This window comes from Melopsittacus undulatus, chromosome Z, assembly GCF_012275295.1.
Source record: "Melopsittacus undulatus isolate bMelUnd1 chromosome Z, bMelUnd1.mat.Z, whole genome shotgun sequence".
Taxonomy (NCBI): domain Eukaryota; kingdom Metazoa; phylum Chordata; class Aves; order Psittaciformes; family Psittaculidae; genus Melopsittacus; species Melopsittacus undulatus.
This window is the reverse complement of record NC_047557.1, coordinates 48,315,521-48,336,135: the sequence shown is the minus strand read 5'-3', so window position 1 is coordinate 48,336,135 and position 20,615 is coordinate 48,315,521. Positions and strand designations below refer to the sequence as shown.

General features: G+C 38.9%; 1 protein-coding gene across 3 annotated transcripts; it reads left to right on the top strand.

Moving 5' to 3' along the window:
- Window positions 1-453: 453 nt before the first annotated feature.
- LYRM7 (LYR motif containing 7) lies at window positions 454-13,965 on the top strand. 3 transcript variants are annotated; one of them, XR_004081381.1, is made up of 6 exons: window positions 454-495; window positions 3,417-3,489; window positions 4,168-4,238; window positions 6,499-6,580; window positions 10,760-11,074; window positions 13,312-13,367. XR_004081381.1 is itself a non-coding variant. In XM_031054427.1 (6 exons), the coding sequence occupies exons 1-6, from the start codon at window positions 478-480 to the stop codon at window positions 13,358-13,360; spliced, it is 342 nt and encodes a 113-aa protein (XP_030910287.1). In that variant the 5' UTR covers window positions 454-477; the 3' UTR covers window positions 13,361-13,965. The 3 variants fall into 3 exon arrangements, 2 of the variants coding, with proteins under 2 accessions (XP_030910287.1, XP_005154960.1); XM_031054427.1 differs by having other exon boundaries at window positions 11,026-11,074; window positions 13,312-13,965; XM_005154903.3 differs by lacking the exon at window positions 10,760-11,074 and having other exon boundaries at window positions 13,312-13,965.
- Window positions 13,966-20,615: the final 6,650 nt, after the last annotated feature.

Genomic DNA, 20,615 nt, shown 5'->3' with positions numbered 1-20,615 from the left:
GTTTAGGAAGCAGCTGCAGCCCCTAATAGATCATTCCTTAACCCTAACTCCCTTGCATCGGTTAACCCCTCGCATCAGTATCACCATTAAAGAAAAAAGAGTTAGGGGGGTATAGGAGGGCAGGTAGGAATTAAGAGTTTAAATGCAAGCAAGAGCTTCTTGGAAATAACATCAAGTGTTAAACCCCTTGCAGGCCACACACTGACAGCTTTCTGGTTTGAAACTGAGATCCTCCCTCGGAAGAAGCAGGTTTAAGACCGTGTGCCGGCAGCCCACGACAAAAAAGGGACCTGCAGGCAAGCTGTCTGCTGGCCTGGGACCGCTCCGGAGATCAGCGGCAGTGCTCCAGCAGCAGAGGCTGGTGCTGACGGCATTAGCAGCCCGGAACTCGGGGATGACAAGTGCCACCTCTTTGGTCGTCACTTCCGCTCCCAGCTCTCCCCGGCTCGCCCGGACCGGAACAAGAGGGCGGTCGCCATGGCGAACAGGCGGCAGGTGAGTGTGGTGCGCGTGCGCGGCCAGGGGTTTCGCCCGGGAGTGGCCGTTCAGTGCGTGCGCGATGCTATCATGCCCGCTGCTCTCGGTACTCGGGGATCGCCAGAGGGAAGTGGAGCCGGGGTCAATGGGAAAAGGACGAGTAGGGCCTGCTCCGGTGTGGTGGTCCAGGTTGCTCGGTTCCTCCCGCTCCTCTCCTTCCCTCCGTTGCCTCCCGCAAGCGCGCGCGGGCCCGACCTTGTACTTGCCCGTTTGTCCGGCGCCCTGCATGAGGCCGGGGTCACTCGTGCCCTGAAGAGTCGCGGGTCCTGCTCTCGAGAACCGCCCCCATCGGGAGGGTTTGTCCGTCGTGCGCTGCCTGGAGCTGTTGATAGTGCCCGCTGACCCGGGGAGGCGTGTGGTGTTCCCCACAAATCTGCGGCCTTCGGCTGTAAACGGTGACTACACACACGTTACATACATAGAGAATATGTCACCGCAGGGTAGGAACTTTTCCCCTGGCATTTATAGCCTCAAAAAGCAGAGGCTTTCCAGGCAAGAAAGACATAGAACTAGGTAATAGAAAGAAGGGTTTTGTATGCAAAAGGTGTTGTAGAAAAATAAACTAGTTGAGAGATGACAAGTAGAGGTTAAAATATGTCAGGAGAATGAATTGTGAAGGGAAAATGAAGAAAAGCAGACAACTATTTGAACCTTTCCACAGTATAGAGTACTTCTGGGGGCACTTGAGCGCAGATGTGTTCTGAAGCCTAGTATTGGGAGTACTAATACACTGAGATATTAGGGAAGTTCTGTATTTCATTAGGTGACTGTAGACCTCAAAGTATTAGTACATTAGTACATATTGCTTCGAAGTCATCTTACGTATGTATCTCTGTGGCTGGTATGGTGAAGAACTTTATATGAGGGGTTTGCAGAAACAGGCAAATAGCAGAGGAAGATGCCCGAAAATTGTTGATCGGAGTTTAGAATAACCGTAAACCACTTCTTCACGTTTCACCATGCACTCAAAACCATTTGTGATGCTAACTTACTGTTTACAAAGATGGCAAAAATATTCTGGGTTAGAAATCCTGTCCAAATAGTTTAGTCAAATCCCTTAAAATATATATACAGAATAAGAAAATTTTTTGCTGACTTTTAATTCTGTTGGTTTACTTACTACAGATTCAGCCATCTAGGGAATACTGTAGTAGAAGGCAGCACAATTCTCTTCAGTTGCTAATTATCAAGGATACAAGCTGAAAAGGAGGTAGCAGAGTCTGTGTTCCCTTCCGTATGGCCTCCTCCAACTTCATTTAACTGCTTGTCAAGTTACATACTAATTCTTCTAGAAGTGGCAAAAGTTTTTCACTTGAACATTCATGAGACCCTTAACACAATTGAGAATGCACTGAAAGATCTGTAATGCAGTAGTGTATACTGAACACAATGCTAAATCATAAATTCTAGTAGATATTATGACATGGTCTGATCCATGTGGTGAAGCAAGGTTCGAGTTTGTATTTGTAAGTTGGCCCTTAACTGAGACTAAAGCTGTATTAAAGAAGCAGTACTGAACTGGAAAGTTTCCTATTCTCATGTCTTCATCTTCTTCCTAAAAACTCACTTTCTGTGCATGCACTTCTACATGAATTATTTCAAGGTGTGGCCAAGTGACCAGATGAGCAGAGGGTGAGAACTTAGCTTGAAAACCTAAAAAATATGTTGACCTCTGTTGGGAGAAATAGCTTTCAGGGAAGCTTGAGTTTCTGTCATTGCCAGATTTAAAGTAGAGGCAGCACTTTTTCAGGGCCCTGTCAGGATGTTGTTATTGGCCTTTTAGAGGACAGTCTTGTTTGTATTTCCAGCTGACAGAGAGCATGCTGACAAAGAAGGTGGGCATTTCTCAGTTACAGCCCTGTGTTTCCTCTGCATCCTTCTAAGAAATTTTTGGCATATTAATTGTGAGAAAACAATTTAAGGTTATCATGAAATACCTGGAATTGTGCTTTCTAGATATGACAGAACACACTTCAAAAGGTACCTTGTTACCAATATTTTTTTATTTTTTATAGTGCTTGTTAGGGATTCTTGTCAATCTCTGGCAAACTCCAAAAGTAGTCTATTAAGGACTTGAGGATTTCTGTAATTCATTACAGTCTAATGAATAAACATCCAGAACCGTGAGCTGTAATTCTTGGGGGTTTTGCTTTATGTAAATACTGATGCATGTCACTTTACATTGTAAATCCTATTTTTTTTTTAGTGTTTGCTTTTACTGAAGTTTTTATTTGCTGATCTAGCAGTTTATATTTAGTGACTTTGTTTTGGTTTTGCCACATTACCATTGGAAGATTATGCCCAGGTGTTATACAGAGACATAAAAAGTCTCTATAAAGATGGTTTTAGATCCTTTTGAAATTTACTTATCTCATGTCGGCTTGTAAGTGTGAAAATAGTCCAGGCATTTGTGTTTCTATATTTTGTAATCAGATGATTTGACATTTGCAGTTACTCCCATTTCTGTTGGGTTTACTTGATATTGGCGCAATAAATATGTTTACATCAACATATTTGCAGGGTTACATTAATGTAATGCCAAATGATTACTTAGGAGTGTGGTGCTAATACTCTAGCATCTTAGCTTAATTTGAAACATATAGAACTGTCTAGGATATTTCCTCACATCCACTTTGGATGCAGGTTATTTAATCAGAGATTGAGGAGTAGTATCTTAGATACTGATTCCATATCTAATTCTATACTAAATGGAAAGAACATGAAAGGTTGGTTAGAATTAGATGGATCTCTAAGGATCCTTCCAGCCCAGAACATTCTGTGATTCTGTGGTCAACCAGACCACCCTAATTGCAACATGTTCATTTTAACTAAGAATCCCAATAAGAAACAAGCTAATTCTATTGATGTTGTATTGACAGGTGTTGCAACTTTTTAAATCATTACACAGAACCCGGCAAGAAGTTTTTAAAAATGATGCCAGAGCCCTTGAAGGTGAGATACCTTTTTCGTGTGGTGCACACTTACTATGTTTCCATGGAACTTTCTTCTCTGAATTCAGAGGAAAAGAATTCTTAACATAATCTTCCTTTAAGTTATACCTTTCATATTTTATAATTAATCACTGGGAAAACTTGTGTGTCCATACCTAGATACCCTTTAATTTTAAACAAAAAAAAACAGTTGTTGGATTCAAGCAGTCAAGCCACATTTCATAAGAAAAACATCTCTTTTTTTTGGAAGAACCTTGATGATCTTTGTGGGCTTTTTATTTTACCTGGGGTTTTTTTTTGTCTATTGTCAGTTTCTTCTTTTGAGTCCAGCCAAAGCATGTTTAACTGTACTAAGCATTTGAGTTGATTCTCTTTCTGTATGGTTGCTCCTCAGGGGGTAAATACTGCTTTTTTAATAAACCAGCTTTTAGTAGTGTCTCCTGTTTTTAAAGCTCAGAACACTAGATAGGCAGTCATATTTTATTCCTATATCAGTCAACTTAAAACATAACATCACCTGAATTCCGTGGAAAACTTATTTTAAAATACTTCAGGCAGCGTGCACCCAGAAAGTGCTATAAAGGATTTAGGATTATGAGCTTTGAGACTGTGACTAAGACAAGATGCAGTTTTTATTCACACTTTTGTGTTTGTTTGTTTGTTTGTTTACTTTATTTAGCTGCAAGACAAAAGATAAATGAAGAATTCAAAAATCACCAAGATGAGACATCTGAAGAGAAGATAAATGAGGTACTTCTTGGTTTCGTTGTTTTTTTCCACTTTGCTTAAGAATACTTACATGATCTCTAAACCAGTGTAAGTACTTCTTGAGACATTGTGAGAGCCAGGTGAGTTCAAAAAGGCTTTTACATGGATCTTTGTTTAGAAATGTATTGATACCTCCATTTATATTAACAGCATGTTACAGAATTTTGTACATACAAAAACACAGAATGAGAAAGTGTCTTCTGGTATTTCAGTATTCTTACAATTAAGGAAAAAGAAAGTTTTATGTTGCTATTTTCACATGACTGTTTTGTATACTTTACTCATAATAGCTGAGCCACTTAAGATCACTTAAGTTTACCTAGTCTTTGCTGTATAAGGAAGCATAGAGAGAAATTTAATAATCTGCTCAGTTACTGGCAGACATGGGACATTATTTTGATTCCTCATCACAAAGGAGGCAGCATCTTTCATGGGAGGCAAAAAAACAACCACATGACTGTGACTGTTGTAATAGAGAAGCATTGGGCTTTTTTGTTGCGTTTTCCTCCTGGTGCATTAGAAGGAGTAGAACGTTCTGTTAACTTACTATGTAAGTTTTCTTCGCTCTATTATGATCTTAGCACTTAATTTATTGAGTCTTTTTTCTGAAACTTACTGACACCTGAACTGAAACTCCTGTATTTTAGATAATTTTAGTTCTTAACATCCATTCACAATTAATAATTTAGTCCTTGTCATTCAGCCTGTATTTACATTGTCATTGGGCACTAGTTGGAAGAAAGTGCCTCCCTTTGTCCTTTGCAGAAGTAAATTTAAACGTTTGCCTCACACCAGCCACTGGGCAGTAACATAAATAGTTCTGAGCATTTAGTTAGCACTTTCTAGCATTTCTGCTTCTCATCAGGCCTATATAGTGATACTTTGGTGTTTGTGTTCCCAGTGTCTGATCTGTTAAATTGCATGTTCTTTTTGTTATAGGTCTACAGCAAAAATGCTTGCTGTAGTTTTTAGATCTGTATATTTGTTAGAAATGGCAACCAATAAAATACATATTTGTAACTTTTTAATATGAGTTAACTGGTATCTTGATTAAATGTGCAAGTGGAAGAACTTCTAGACTTCCATCACAGCTACAGAATTCTAGAACATCATAGAAGGTTTATATATACATAGACTCTGATGCAGAAGAACAAAATGACATCAGATAGGTATGTAGACCTAAGGAGGTAGGAGTAACTGGTCTGCAGTATTATATAGTGTGAGATGTAGCAGCTGATTTTACTGCAGCAGTTTAATTCATATCAGGAGTGCACCTCTGAAGTTACTTCCTGGCATTTGGCTTGTGTTGTGAAGCAGTCTTAGAGGACATGTCGGAATTCCTTTAATGTGAATCTGAAGTGAAATCAGGAAAATAAAGAGCATACAGCCTAGCTACTGGTGGACATTCAGTAGGGGGAACTTGAGGCTATCTAGTCCAAAGTCCTAAAAGGGGAGGTGGAGAGGAGAAATTCAGTTTAGGTGTCCAGTCGTGAGCTCTAACCTTTGCAAAGGTCCGTTTCTGTTGATACATGCCACTTTCTAGTGTAAGCATGTCTCCCAGAGTATCTCACTCATGCAATTTCAGTTTTTACTGATGCAGGTATCATGCAAACAAATACTAGACTTCTCTTAATCATTAAAAAAAAACTCGCAAGGGTGCTACTGCTTATCTTCTTAATGAGGGAAAGAACTTTAGGTCTTTTGCCAAATAATAATGCCACTGCTAATCTTTAGGTAATGTCTTGTTCCCATGCTACTTCTCTGCAAAACCCAGTATTCTTAATTCCTGTCGTGTTTTGCCATTATTTGCCCTTATTTTTGTTTCCTTATTTCAAGAGCTGGAGTGTTAATAGAGTAGATTGTCTTTTCACTAATCAGGTGTTACAGAGGCATTCACTAATGTCTTTGATCACTGGAAACGAAATACTTTCTTTGGTACTTGAATTCTACCTAATTCATTTGCAGTTTTAATTTGGTAAATAGAATTTATACTGCTGTATGTTACAGAGCAGAAGCATCCTTCCTCTCATGCTGTATGTCAGGGTAGCTTATGTATCAACCTATAAGTTATTCTAGGATCCCTAAAGTAAAAGCTGTGTATGGGTAGCGCATAACTGAGTAATATAATTGACTGGCTTTGTTGTATGAATAGCTGTCTAGTATGGAAAAAACTTTCAGAAATAATTACATATCAGTTAAATTACTCTGTATTGTTTGTTGTTTTGTTTTTCCCTTTTACTAGCTTCTGAAAATAGCTTCAGATGTTGAAGTGATTCTTCGAACTTCTGTTATTCAGGCAGTTCACACGGATTCCAACAGAATAGGTGAGTAAAGCTATGTGCTAACAAGATGTTTAAAAATGTTGTAGCTCAACAAATAAATAGAGAACTAGAAAACTAAGTGAAGGGATAGGGAGGGCAAAAGCCTGCCTGTCTGTCATTTCTCTGCTCAAACCGTTAATTTAACCCTGTTGACTAATGTCTCTACCTAGGACAGGTGGAAGTTTCAAAGGCACAGAGTTTCTACACAAATATTTTGATACAGAGGCTGCTAGGAAGGAGGCAGTGACTACGTTTAGTACCCTCATTGAGAGAAAGAAGTTCTGACTTGGCACCTTAACTGTTAAGATTGACAGCAGTTATGTAGCTGGTCAGCATGCATGTACTGGCTAGTCAGTCAGTGTATATCTAGATGTAATGCCTACACTATGTGTAGGCACTTGCTTAGGTAGAAGCTTTTTGAGGAAAAATAGCCAGTGCAGTATGTACACTGTCCATAGAACAGCTTGGGAGTTTTTTGAGGGTTGAGTGTTCTTTTCCAAAACCTTGTTCTGACAACTCAAATTCTGAAATTACAATTCCTGGTTTAGAAATTATTTTATCTTAAAGTCAAACATAAGGGAAGCAATAAGCTCAGCGTACAACTGTGTGGTAAAGGATAGAAGAAATCTTCAGCTTTGTACATTGTTTTCATTTCACTTCTGTTCAGTGGTGTCTGTAAAGCTCTTGACTGTTTCAGTTTTAGATTTGATAAAGCACTTAACTTTAGAACAGCCATTATGATCGGGACTAAAGATTCATCTAGCTAGACCAGTGTCGAGTCTTCCACAGTGATCCTAGACAGATGACAGCAGAAGAGAGGAACAGAGCAAATGAAATTTTACATCTTTTCATCTGTTTACACATGGAAGCACTTCATGCATCAGGGATGGTTTCTGTTCTAGTTGTCCGCAGTGAGTTTCTCTCATGAACTTGCTTCTCTCAACTGATGCAAATTTCTTGTATCCAAGAACCTTTCACAAAGAATTTACACTGTTTTTTATGAAGTCACTTGCAGTAGTTTTGAATTTGGCCCTACTCTTTAATTGCTATCCATTTTCAGTAAGCATGAGTTTTTAAGCCCCTTATTGCCCCCTTTTTGGGTTTTTACCCCCCCCATGGGACAGCTTCTCTGAAACAAGTGAATGCCTGTGATCATTCTGTTGCTGTTCTCTGCACCCTTTGCAATTCCACTCTATCTCCCTTAAGATGATTAGGAGCTTGCTCTCTCAATCAGAGCTGAGCACAGTCATAAGCTCTGGGCAAACCAGGCATTTATACACACACTGATGGCACAGTGATGTTTTTCTTTCTCCACTGGTTTCATAGTCATTGATAATTCTAAATTTCTTTTTTGGCTACTGTGCATACATACATTTATTTATATTTACAAAATTAATCTTGTATTCACAAAACTCATCTGAATGGTTATAGTGAATTTTTGAGTTTGTCACTTTCTTTGTGAAATCAGTTTTGTTTTTTGTTGGTTTTTTTTTTACTTGTATGCATTACATGTCTCTACATGTGATTTTGTCTGTCATTGTACTGGTTATTTTGTCAAGTCTAACTCTCATCCTGCAGTTCTTCACAGTAGGCCATTTTCTTAAAGAACTTACTCCGGATCGTATCATTAGAAAACATCCTTTTCCAGGATTACTTACAAATACCTTGAACAGCACAGATGACAAAAAGTACCTGTAGAACTCCACTTTTGATATCCCTCCATTGGGAGACCTGTTTATTTATTGTTCACCTCCTCCAGTTTAAACAGTGACTTGCAAGACTTTCTGTGACAGTAAGGCTATTGCTTTCTTAGAAGCATGCCCTGAGGGACTTAGGGAATCCAAGCATGTTGGGCAGCTTCTGGGCGGCCAGCCACCCCAGTTCTGTTCAAATAACTCCATCAAGAACTGTGAGGCATAACTTCCCTGGCAAAAGTCACATGAATTTGTGCTCAAATATTAATTTATCTTTATGTCAGTGTGTAGGGATGGGGCTAGGAGCTGAGCCAGAGCCCACCTAGAGCTGATCTGGGCAAGGAAGGTGAATGACAGCAAGAACAACTTCTATAGGTATATCAGCAGCAAAAGGGAGAGGAGGGAAAATGTGAGCCCACAGCTGAATAGGGCAGGGAACCCTGTAATGAGGGACACAGAAGAGTCTGAGGTGCTTGTACCTTCCCCTCAGCCTTTACTGCAAAGGTTTGCTTTCAGAAATCATGGGCCTGAGACGACTGGGAGTTTCTGGAGCAAGAATGACTTACTTTTGGTAGATGAGGAAAGGCAAGGAATATTTGAACAGAAAGGGCATAGACAAATTCATGGGACCTGATGTAACGCACCCATGGGTGGTAAGGGAGCTGGCTGATGTCAGTGCAAGGCCACTCTCAGGTAATCTTTGAAATGTCATTGTGATTAGGGGAGTTGCTTGAGGTCTGGAAGAAAGCAAATGTTTCTCCTCTTTTCAATAAAGTCAAGAGGGAGAATCTAGGAAACTGGTCAGCCTCACCTCAGTCTCTGGAAAGGTCGTTAAGCCATACCTGGAAGCTGTTTCCAAGTGTTCTAAGAACAGAATGGGAAAGGGGACTAGTCAGCAAGGATTTACAAAGCTGAGATCTTCTCTGACCAGCCTGATACCCTTTTACAGTGAAATTACTTGAGTCAGCAGACAAGGGCAGAGTACTGCTGATTGTTTTGACAGTAGCAGAGCTTTAATGTTGTCTCCTTTTAAATACCCATAAACAGAAAAAAGGATAGAATTGCCCCTGCCTAATTTGTAGACTTCTAAGAGAAGGAGTGACAAAGAGGTTTGTAGTGAAGGAGGTCATCCAGAGTGTAGTACTGGGCAGGAAAATGTCCTGCAGCAAAAAATCTGGAGCACATCTGTATGAGGGTGTGTTTGACCTACTTACAGATGCAGAGGATGTCATTATGCAGTGTTTTGCCCATCTTTTATTTTTTCTGTATCCCTTTTGAATAGGTCTTAGCTTTGCTTCTCACTCTGCAATTGATCTTACTGCAGCAAGAGCAAAACAGTGCTCTGGAAACAGCCATCACAGTTTGAGAAATGTCTGGTTTGTGTGTGTTTGGAATTTATATTGAAGTGAAAAATATTTAGTCTTAATAATATAGCGAATCACCAATTAAAGGATCAGGAATCCTTAGGAAAATAAATCCAGAGCATCATGACAGAAGTTCATAGAATAAGAATGAACAGTATAAAAAATGGATAGAATGGATTCTTACTTGTCCTGGTGTAATTAAAATGCAAAGAGCATTCAGTGAAGTTGAAATTTACATCCAAAGCTAATGCAAAAAAAAAAAAAAGTAATTTTTTATTTTACACAACAAATAAAGGTCATGGCAATGAAAAATCTTTGTGGCCAGGAGCAAGGTATTAAAAATATGAAAAAAGCAGAAAATCAAATTTGATGCTTAGCTTGATACTGTAGTAAAAGAGTAAAAGAGAATCTCCTTACAGAAGGAACATACAGACCTTTCCACTGTGGTGAATTGATTAGTAACATAATATTATTCTGAAGTGTTAGTCTTTGAGCAGTGTCCTATAGTGTTTTCATCTTTCCTAAGAATCCAGCTTTGATTAGACAGCACTAAGAACTAAGTAATTCTGGTATAGCTCTTATTAATGTCACTGGTAGCACAGAGTATGCCATTAGAAAATTCTGGGAATTCAGAATTTTAGGGAGTTGAAATAGTTGTCACCATATTTTAATAGCAGTTTATAGTTAATAGCATGGTCAGTTTAATGTGTAAAATTGTACCTAAAAATAAATAATATTGTGTATATGTAACTAAATATATTATGTATATGTATCTAAAAAATAATAAATAGGTGTGCTTTCCACTGCTAATCCATTTTGCCAAATACCTCACCCTACTGTTTTCATCCTTTCTTGTTTGTAAAGGAAAGTTGTTTTAAGATTAAAAAAAGGAAAAAAGTTGGAAGTGGGATTTCAATTTCCAGTTGAATATGTGGCTGAATATTTTCGTGGTTTAATCCCAGCTGGCAACTAAGCCCCACACAGCCAGGATGGGAGACTGAACTGGGAGACTAAAAGTGAGAAAACTCATGGGCTAAGGTAAAAAACTGTTTAACAGGTAAAGCAAAAGCCACACAGGCAAGGAGAGCAAAACAAGGAATTCATTCACTGCTTTCCATTGGCAGGCACTCTTCAGCCATCTCCAGGAAAGCAGAGCTCCATCATGTGTAATGGTGACTTGGGAAGACAAATGTCATCACTGCAAATGTCTCCCCATCTTTCTTATACCAGCTTCTATTGCTGAGCAAGATGTCAAATGGTGTGGAATATCCCTTTGGTCAGCTGTGGTCAGCTGCAGTCAGCTGTCCTGGTTGTGTCCCTTCCACACGTCTTGTGCATTTATATAATGAAAACAACCAAGTGGATCGTCTCATTTTCCTTTACTTTTTAGCACCTAGGAACCAGTTTCTGTTGGGAAGTTTGCTGTGGGAAATGCTTGTGTAAGTATGTGAGTCTGCTTAGATATTCAATTCCAGTACAGCTTTGGTTAAGAACGTTTTAGCAGAACAAAAATCAACCTTCTTGATCCTTAATACGCTGTGGTAACCTTTAAAGTGCAAATAATGCAGTTAGCTCCATCATTGCTTTTATGGTATCAACTTTTATGGTATCATTGCTTTTATGGTATCAGCACCATATGAAAGGCTTGGGACAGATTTATTTAAAAAAAAAAAAGTAGAAGTACAACCCTAAGGTAGCTGCTTGAGTTGCTGCTTATTGGCAAAGAAAAATAAGCAACCTCAGTTGAATGTTTAGTTGTTATTGTTCTTCATCTCAGGTGCTGTGTGTTTGTTTTGGAAACTTTGTTAAGTGAAGGTTTACTTTGCTGTAGTAGAAAATCTAGTGGCCTATTTTGAAAAAAGTGTAAAATACCTACATTTGGGCTGTATTTAAAATAGTATAACATCCTTGCTCCAGGCTTCTTTTAGGTTTGGGAGGGCAATGGTTTGGTATGAAGGAATCAGTTGCTATTTGTATGAAGGAGCAGGGGAAAAAGAAACTAGGTAAAGTGTTTCAGAAAGCTATTGCGACTCACTCCTTAAGTGAGTTACTGTCAATCTTTTGACTCTAAATTTTTTTATTATAGCTGACAATATACAATTTAGCTACCACTGTTTTTTTCTTTTTTTCAATCATGCATCTCCAGAATAACTAATAACCAGAAATAAAAAGCCAAAGACCTGTCTTACATAGAGCAAATACTAGTAAGGCGAACATTTTTCCTAATCAAATGAAATCATCCTGTGGTGTCATAGAAGCAGTGCATGCACCAATGATATTCTTTAAAAAGAATATGAGACATAATAGTGTATAATCATGTTGGGGTAGATCTTTGACAAAAAAGTTCATCTGAGGTTTTCTTGCTAAAGAGAAGACAATTTCAATTAGGAGCTTGTTAGTCAAATAATTATTCTTTTGTTTTTTTGAAGGTTTCAGTGTGAGTTACTTGGTAGTATACAAATACCTCTCTTCTATTCATTTCATTTTCATTTCAGATCAGGGTGATGCAAGAAGAGATTTCAATTTAGTAATATACCACACATGCAGTTATGTCCTGGTGATTTTGATTTGGTGTGTTGCCAGTGTATGTTTGAAACTTACCTTTGAAAAGGAAAGTTAAAAATTATTATTCCAGTCTTTGTTTGTACTTCTGTTTTTCAATATTTTATATCCAGTTCTGTTTTTCTTTGGCATTTATGTTTTGAATACCTATTCTAGGTGTGTAGGTTTTGACATGTTTTGTTATAAATTTACTCAGATGTAAAAGAAATGCAATTGAAATTTTACTTAAAGCTCTTAGAAACTTATTAAATGGATCAGTATTAGTACACAGATACACAAGGAGCATGCTTTTAAAGAAATCAGTTTTCTTTCTTAGAAGGTGTGAGATTATCAGTGCACTTTGTGCAGATGTGTGTGCAATGAGTAACATTCTAATGAAACTCGTGGAGTTTTACAGGTTTACTGCACCTTTCACAGCCATCTGACCCAGGCAAATTACAACATCAGGATTTCAGGTGTTTGTGTTTTAGTTTTTGTTGCTGGAGCAAATCAGACATGACATACCTTCTCCCCTTCCTGAGGAAGGGAAAGCTGATTTCTGAAGAGCTAGAAGGCAAAAACTTAAGAGTTATGAAGAGGTTAAAATGGCATATAATTAGGCAAACCTTAACACACTGTGTGACGACACAGTGGCCGTAATTTTCATTTGGTACTTTCTTTTGCTATTGTTCTTTAAAACAGGTAGGGCAAGGTGAATATTACAGGTGAGATTCCAGGACTTTTGGGAAGAGGGCTAAGTCAAATTTAGTATTAATTTCTGGAACTATTGGAGCACACATATTCTGACTTGGGCATGATAAAACTGCCATTACCTCTCTCACTAATTGCTACTGCAACACTATATCATTTTTTATGGTATCTTAATGCTATTAAAATATTTTCAGTGTTCTAAAAAGAAAAAGGGGAAGGCAATATTCTGACCAACAGAAGGTAGAAATCTCAATATAATTTTGTCTTGGGTAGATCCCATGATGCTGCTTGGTACATTTCCAGAAGTTCAGATTCTCATTGTAGTAACATGAATTTTGTTTGTTAATATAAAAACAACTTTCAAATTTTAAATAGTATTTTCCATAAGATTATAATTCTTAGAGGGATTTTTTTTCTGTTACAGTGCTCATACCCAGGAAAGATCTGCTACAAGACAACACTCCTTACTTTGATAAACCAACAAAAAAGCATGAATCCTGAGGAAAATACATCCCTCTCAATATCCTGTATTGAGATCTCTGAAAACCGATGTGGATACCTGTATTAAAGCTGTATTTAAAAAATCATTGGATATTGTTAACAGGAACTGAAACCAAGTCACTGTTTTTGTTGTTTTCTGTGGTATCATCACACACTGCTTCTGTGGAAGATACTAATACTTCCACAGAAGTGGATACTAGGACTTCCACTTCAAGATGCACAGTTAGCCTGAAAATACACTGCTGAATTGTGTTACTTCAGCCAGTAATGTTTTCAATTATGACAGTTGTCAGAGATTGTTTCTTAGCAATAGAAAGGGGTTTGGGTGTTTTTATTTTTTTTTAAACCAAGTACAAGTTAAATGCAGTTCTTAATCCTGATAATATTTATTTATAACTTTATTGTCAATCATATACTGTTTTAAAGTAATGAAAGACTATCTTGTGGCACTTGCCATTAAATTTATGCTTTGCACCAAAAGCATCATTTCTAAAGTTGTTAGGAATTGTACACTAATATATTGTGATGCCTGAGAGAGTTCTTAAGGTTTATCTGAATAAATTATTTAGGTCTTACAGCTGTGAGAGCATGTGTAGTGTTTTTCTTCTCCCCTACACCTTTGAATGAGCAGGAGTGGTAGAGTTTTGAGTTCTAAGATGACAGCAGGACAAACAAACCCAGCCACAGCTGTGATTATAGAGTGACTTCCTGAGGTATTTTTCCAAAGAGAAGAGGCTTGTTGGTAAGTTACAAGTGATCTGACTTGGCAAGAGTGAATTCATTTACTAAGCCCTTATAATTCCAATTTTTTAATGGAGACTTACTTGCTTCTTGTGGAATTTCTTGCAATGATCACTTTAATCAGAACCAGACAGAACCTCAGTGATCCATAGAATCTTCTCTGTGAAATCAGTAACAGGCACCATACTGGGATCTAAATACCTCGCACAGGAGTGAGGTACTATAGTGATACCTCTCAGCTCTGTGTCAGGTTCCAGTGATTCTGTTTCTTTTTAATAAGCCTCCAAGACGTCTATATTGCGTATCTCTGTGGCTTGTAACATGGCTTCATTGGCTGAGTAAATGAGAAACCTAAGTGCCTGCATCCTCTCTCTTTTTCTCAGGCAGCATGTCAGTGCCATCAGAACTCCTTTCTTTAAAACAATTGCCTGTGGCTGCTGTGGGCGGGGCCATATGCAAGGCCAGCAGCAAATACATTGTCAGTAACCCTCTTCCAGTTGCACTGATACTCTGTGTGTTGTAGCTAGAAGACAGCAAGCAAACATAGGAGATACAATGAAATGAATGCTGTTCTTGCCCTTTCTTGCAGTTTTAGTGGCTCCACTAAAACCCAAATGCCTTGGTCTGCAGGGGATGTACTGTTCTAGGCTTCTTGTGTTTACTTTCCAAAGGACAAAGTGTATTCTGTAGCTAATTTTCCTCGGCAGCCTGCTTACACTGATTTTTTTCTTCCCTACAAGGAGCATAAGAGAGAGGTATGCAAGGGAGAGAAAATACATGGCAGTTGCAGCTGTAAAGAGAAAAAAGGACATTCCCTCAAGCAGTGTCATGGAATCACAGAATGGTTTGAGTTGGAAGGGACCTTGAAGCTTAATCCAGTTCCAAACCCCCTGCCATAGGCAGGGACACCTCCCACTAGACACGGTTGCTCCAAGCCCTGTCTAGTTTAGCCTTGAACACCGCCAGGGGGCAGCCAAAGCTTCTCTGGGCAACCTGTGCCAGTGCCTCACCACCCTCACAGGGAAGAATCGCCTCCCTCCATTTTATGCAGCCCAGCATACAGTTGGCCTTCTGGGTTGCAAGCACGCACCTTTGAGCTTTTTGCTAGTCAACACCCCAGGTTCTTCTCCTCAGGGCTGCTCTCAGTCCGGTCTCTGCCCAGCCTAAAAGTGACTAATTTTTAAGCTGAAATAATGAAATGGGTCTGGCAAGAATGACAGATTATACAACCATTAAGGTATACACCCCATGGCATGCTGAAACTGGTCAAAATTCATCTCTTGTAGACCTGCTGCTTTAGGCTATGGGAATAGTATATTAGTGATTTTATCCTTCAGGTTGATTTCATAGAAATCACTGGCAGCTGGTAGATATTTACAGATATATATAGATATATACAGCAAGTAGTATTGCCTGTTATTCAGCAAAGCATGTACCGAAAGACTTAGTGGTGCCAACAGTAGATGGCGATCTTTGACACGTTTGAGGAAACCCCTAGCGCAGGAACTGTTTCATGTGACTGTTACTCCTGTATCGCTCTGCTGTCATGCTGTCACCATTCTCCTTATACTCCTGTGCAGCATATATATGGTCTGTGCATTAACATTCCATGTCCCTGTGCGTATCCAGACAGCAAAGACAAACTGAATTTTTCAGTGCTGAGATGAGAAAAATTAAGTAGGCAAAAGACTACTAATGTAAGAGAAGGGCAAACCTATTTGTTGCTCATTTCAATGTGATCTTAAATAGGAATCCAGAGGATATCCAGACCAGGAATGTATTGTTCATGAAATGATGAATTCATGTACACTGTAGATTTAATGAAAGCATTAAATACAGCCAAGGAATATTTGCTGTTCAAATATTAAGCTTTGGTTTTGTTCTAACCACTTTTCCTTCTTCTTTATGTAACAGTTTCGAAATACAAGGTTTCTTCAGGTTTTTCTTAGAAGCAGTAGGTCAGGATGGGGATAAAGCATGGTATTAGTACATTTGCTATAGCCTAGTATTCATAAAACACAGGAGCTAGATTTAATCTATGAATTAATTTTGTTTGCATGGATAGGATTTATGTTGAAGTCTTTATGGTCTTCATGTGAAGCAAGGTGACTTTTTAATGTAACAGGGCCAAATTAATGACCTTTGTTCCTCTGCACTTTGGTAAAGGAAGCGTCTAGTTGCTGTTCTTACAGTGGTGCTGCTGTACACCACAAAGTGACTTCACAAAGTTGTTCTGGAAGTAGCACTAAAAGTCTAATCTGAAAAAGTAGCTTGTGTCTTCTCCATGGTGCTGGGTTCTCAGGCAGTTTGTCAGGTAGTACGAAATCAACAAACTTGTGACAACTCCAGTGACTAAACCTAGCATTAATATTTATTCTCAGAGATCATGCCAGCTGAAAGAGCTGAACTAGACATCTGCATAGCATCCGTCCTCTTTGTATCATACTGGACTTGTAAATAAAGTAATCTAGCTTCCAGTACTGGCAGTTCTCTACACTTCCTTTACAAAAAGGAAAAAAAATATATTGGCAATTGAAAACTAAAAATAAAGGCTGGCCAGCTTACAGGAAGAGCTTCCCTGCCTAGATAACTCTTTCCAAACTGTTTCTAACAATTTAATCCCAAACTTTGGAGTTCAGTGGGCTGTCAAATCTTTGAACTTTAACTTTATGGCATGTCAATTACTTAACGCAAAGCACAAAACACATCATGAGTTCAGCGTTAAGGCTGGTATTTTACAGCTACAAATGTTTGATGTTTTGATAACTCCAGTAGAAATCCAGCCATTTTAAGGGTACAGTGTATGCTGTTTGTGTGGGGTATATCTGGGGTGTACATATTCAGATCTCTCTAATTCTGTTGAAAGTCTTCATTAGTGGAGCTTTTATGATGGCTTTATTCAGCTTTTTTTTAATTTTAGCTTTCCTGAGCCTTTTTGTTTTGTGCTAGCAAGAATAAATCTGACGAGAGGAGAAGAAAGGAAGGGCACATCTTTATACTTTGATGAATAGCAATAATTTTAAGTAATTTACTGGTTTTATAAGCAGATATTTCCATTTAGTTAGCACTTCAATAATCTGGTTTGTGTCAGAGGAGTAAAAGCATCTAGTTTTCAAATTACACTTTCCTTGTTCTTGCAGTATGTTCTTCAGTTTTCCATCTCATCCACCTGAAAGGCTATGGTTCAGGATTAGTCAGGATTAAATAGCCAGTGAAACTATGGTCTGCAGAAGCTGGGAGGGAGGATGGCATTCTCTGCATTAGGCCATAAAAATGGAAGCAGTTGTACTGTTTCACCTGCTGCTGTAGTAGCAGCCCTGTTCTCTGAGGTCAGCAGCTACGTGCAAGGTTTGATTCAGACAGCCCCAAAGTGCCCTTTCCAGCTGAAAGCCATCTCCATAGCTGAGCATGGGAATTTTATCATTCTGCTCTTTTTGTAGTAGAACTGTGGTAGTGAAAACAAGCAGGCAGTGACCCATACAGTGCTCTGCACTTTTTCCAGTCAGTTTGTAAAGGAAAAAATGAGAAGTTCATTGCAACACTTCCTTCCCTTTTAAGTGTGTATGTAAGATAAAAATCTTCTGTCCATGGCTGTCCACCTGCAGATGAGCCAGCACTCATGTTTTGGTGTAGATCTTGATCAGCACATTCATACATTTGCTGTTTGGGAGGGCTGCTATCCTTTGCTTCCTCCTGACACCAAGGTAGAGCCTGAAGTCAGTCTCTTAGTCAGGAAATTCTGAGAGGACTTTTGGAGACTCAGCACAAACTCTGCCCATGAAAAGCAAGTTCTTTTCAGGAGAAGGAGCAAACCTGCACTTTTCACAGCTGTGTCTGGCTATGACATAACACAAACAGTATGGCTTTCAGGTTATAATTTCTTTGGTTGTGATTTCAAAGGCTGTGTAAACTTTATGTAGCAGTTTGGCCAACATGTTATACTATATCAGCAAGGAAGAGATCTCCTATATAACAACTTACTACTGACAAAGAGCAAAGAAGGAATTCTGACTTAGCTGAAACTAGTCCCTGAAGGAATTTCCCTTAACATGAAGAACATGCCAGACTTTTTTGGCCACTAACATTTACTTATGTATGCGGTTTCCTCAGTAAATTTCCTCTGAACATGCTTTGTGAAAATAAAAGAAGACAAGTGGTCCCACTGGACCCTGCAGTGTTGTTCAACAGTAGCTGAGGTGAGGGTGGCTTCTGTCAAAACCAATAAATGAAATGCGACATGAGTGAGCATATGAATGCAAATTAAAGAGCATTAAAGTTCATAGAAGGAAGACCAAATGGGATAAAGGAATATTAAAGACAACTTTTTTCACTAATAAAGCAAAAATGTCAAGCAGCCATGGAGGAAGGCCTCAGACAGGCAGAACTGTGGTGGTATGCTCCTCAGTACTGTTTTGTTTTAGCTACTGTGTGGAAGATAAAACCTAGGGGATTTATGACTCTGAGGACAGAAGATCAGGCAGAGTTCAAAGGGAGCATTACCTGCCTTTGTTAGATGGGAAATGTGTTTTATAATGCACCACTTACATCAAATGATGAATCACACTTCACAGCATGCTGTTTGACTTACTTCCCATTGCCCTACAACAGACTGGTTGATTGAAGTTCTGCTATAAGTGCATGTTGGGATTTCTGTCAGTGCTTTTTCAAACAGTTTTCAATGAATGCTTGAAATTGCAAACACATTATAATGGACAAAAAGCATGGAAATGCTGGCACATGCATTCTGTCACCATTTCAGGGCAGAAGATGCTAAATGCACAAGAGAAAGGAATACAAATCCCCCCCAAAACCAGGGAACAAATTACACAACATTGTTTCTGCAATCAAGGCATCCAGTAAAGTTTGCTGCAGATTGCGTCAACTTGTTCTCTTACAGTTCCATTTATTTAAAATTTAATTTTCTACCAGATGGAGTAGTTACTTATGTAATTTATTCAAATATACAGTAACTTAAACCACAGAAGTTAAGTTGGGTGATCTCTCAGGGATTTATCCTGAGTGGCATTTCCTCTACTCTATGTCAAAGAAAGAAAACAAATAGGGAAAATTGAAATTGTAAAGAAATGAAGAAACACAAAAGCATCTGAACTGAACTGCATGTAACATCTGGCATGGTTTTGAAACGAAAATCCCATTGAATCCCAGAAAAACAACCTCTGTGGAAGTAATGTGACTCTGTAAGTTTTAGCAAGATGAAAAGAAATACTAAGAATTTTGTTATTTTATTAATTATTTAGGACTGCTTCACATTTGGAAATCACTAATGGTTACTAAACAGAGGTGCAAAAAGCTACCATAATATTTTTTAAAACAGATCAAGAAAAAATGTGTTATATCGATTCTGATGTGAAGTTAGGAGTAAACAAATATTAGCTCCAGGGTAGTATCCATATACATGAGGAAATGAAGAGGAATGAGCTGTAGTTCTGGCTGGTGTAAAACAGCATATTTTTGCAATACAACTAGCTTTCCAACATATGCCCTCAGAAGGTAAGGCGAGGGTGGGATGGTTTAACAGCCTTTAACTGGGCCTAAGAGGAAAATACAGGCTGAATCAAGAAAAGCATGAAGTGCAGCTCTCACTGGTGTCACTTGGACTCTGCTCAGTATCTTCTCTTGGCAAAGTATTGCCTGCAAGAATGTGGACACTCTGTTAGGATGTTTGAAGTCTCACCTCCCACAGTACTAAAGCATGTGCCATAGACACATTAGAATGAGTAGGAATGAAGACTCAACAGGGTGCTGGGAATGTAATGGGTTGTACCATCTGCATTATAGGTATGTTAATTTAGAAGCAATGTGCTAAACCACATTGAAGGCAGCAGAAGCTGAAAGGGAAGGATATTTTTAATGCCTCCACCATTGCTTACAGAAAATTAAGAGACAAGGAGAGAGGCAGTATGAATTATGTTGTACTGCATGCACTTGGTCTGGTGGGACTGCAGCCCTCTGTAATATGCCTCTGTGGCTCAGGGTCTTTACAGCAGGAAGTGTTCCTGCCAGGTGACTTAAGATAGCAAGTGTGTGAGCTGCTAGTCTTCTTTTTGTCTTAATAGTTTACGTCCGAACATTACGCATTTACTTCCCCTACACATGTGTGGTGGGTTGACCTGGCTGGACACCAGGTGCCCACCAAAGGTGCTCTATCCCTTTCCTCCTCAGCTGAACAGGGGAGAGAAAATACAACCAAAGGCTCATGGGTCAAGACAAGGATAGGGAGAGATGTCTCACTGATGACTGTCACACGCAAAACAAACTTGACTTTGGGGAATCAGCTTGATTTCTTGCCAATAGAATCAGAGTAGGATAATGAGAAATAAACTAAATCTTAAAAATAACTTCCTGCCAACCCTCCCTTCTTCCTGGCTTAACTTCACATTTCTTCTGTCTCTACCTCCCACAACACTACAGGGTGACAAGGAATGTGGGCTGAGGTCAGTCCATTGCAAGTTGTCTCTGCCACTC

Excerpts from the sequence above, each read along its gene's own strand:
- LYRM7 (XM_031054427.1), top strand. Across the intron at positions 4,239-6,498 it reads CTGAAGAGAAGATAAATGAG|CTTCTGAAAATAGCTTCAGA; the intron begins GTACTTCTTGGT and ends CCCTTTTACTAG. Across the intron at positions 6,581-11,025 it reads CACGGATTCCAACAGAATAG|CACCTAGGAACCAGTTTCTG; the intron begins GTGAGTAAAGCT and ends TTTACTTTTTAG.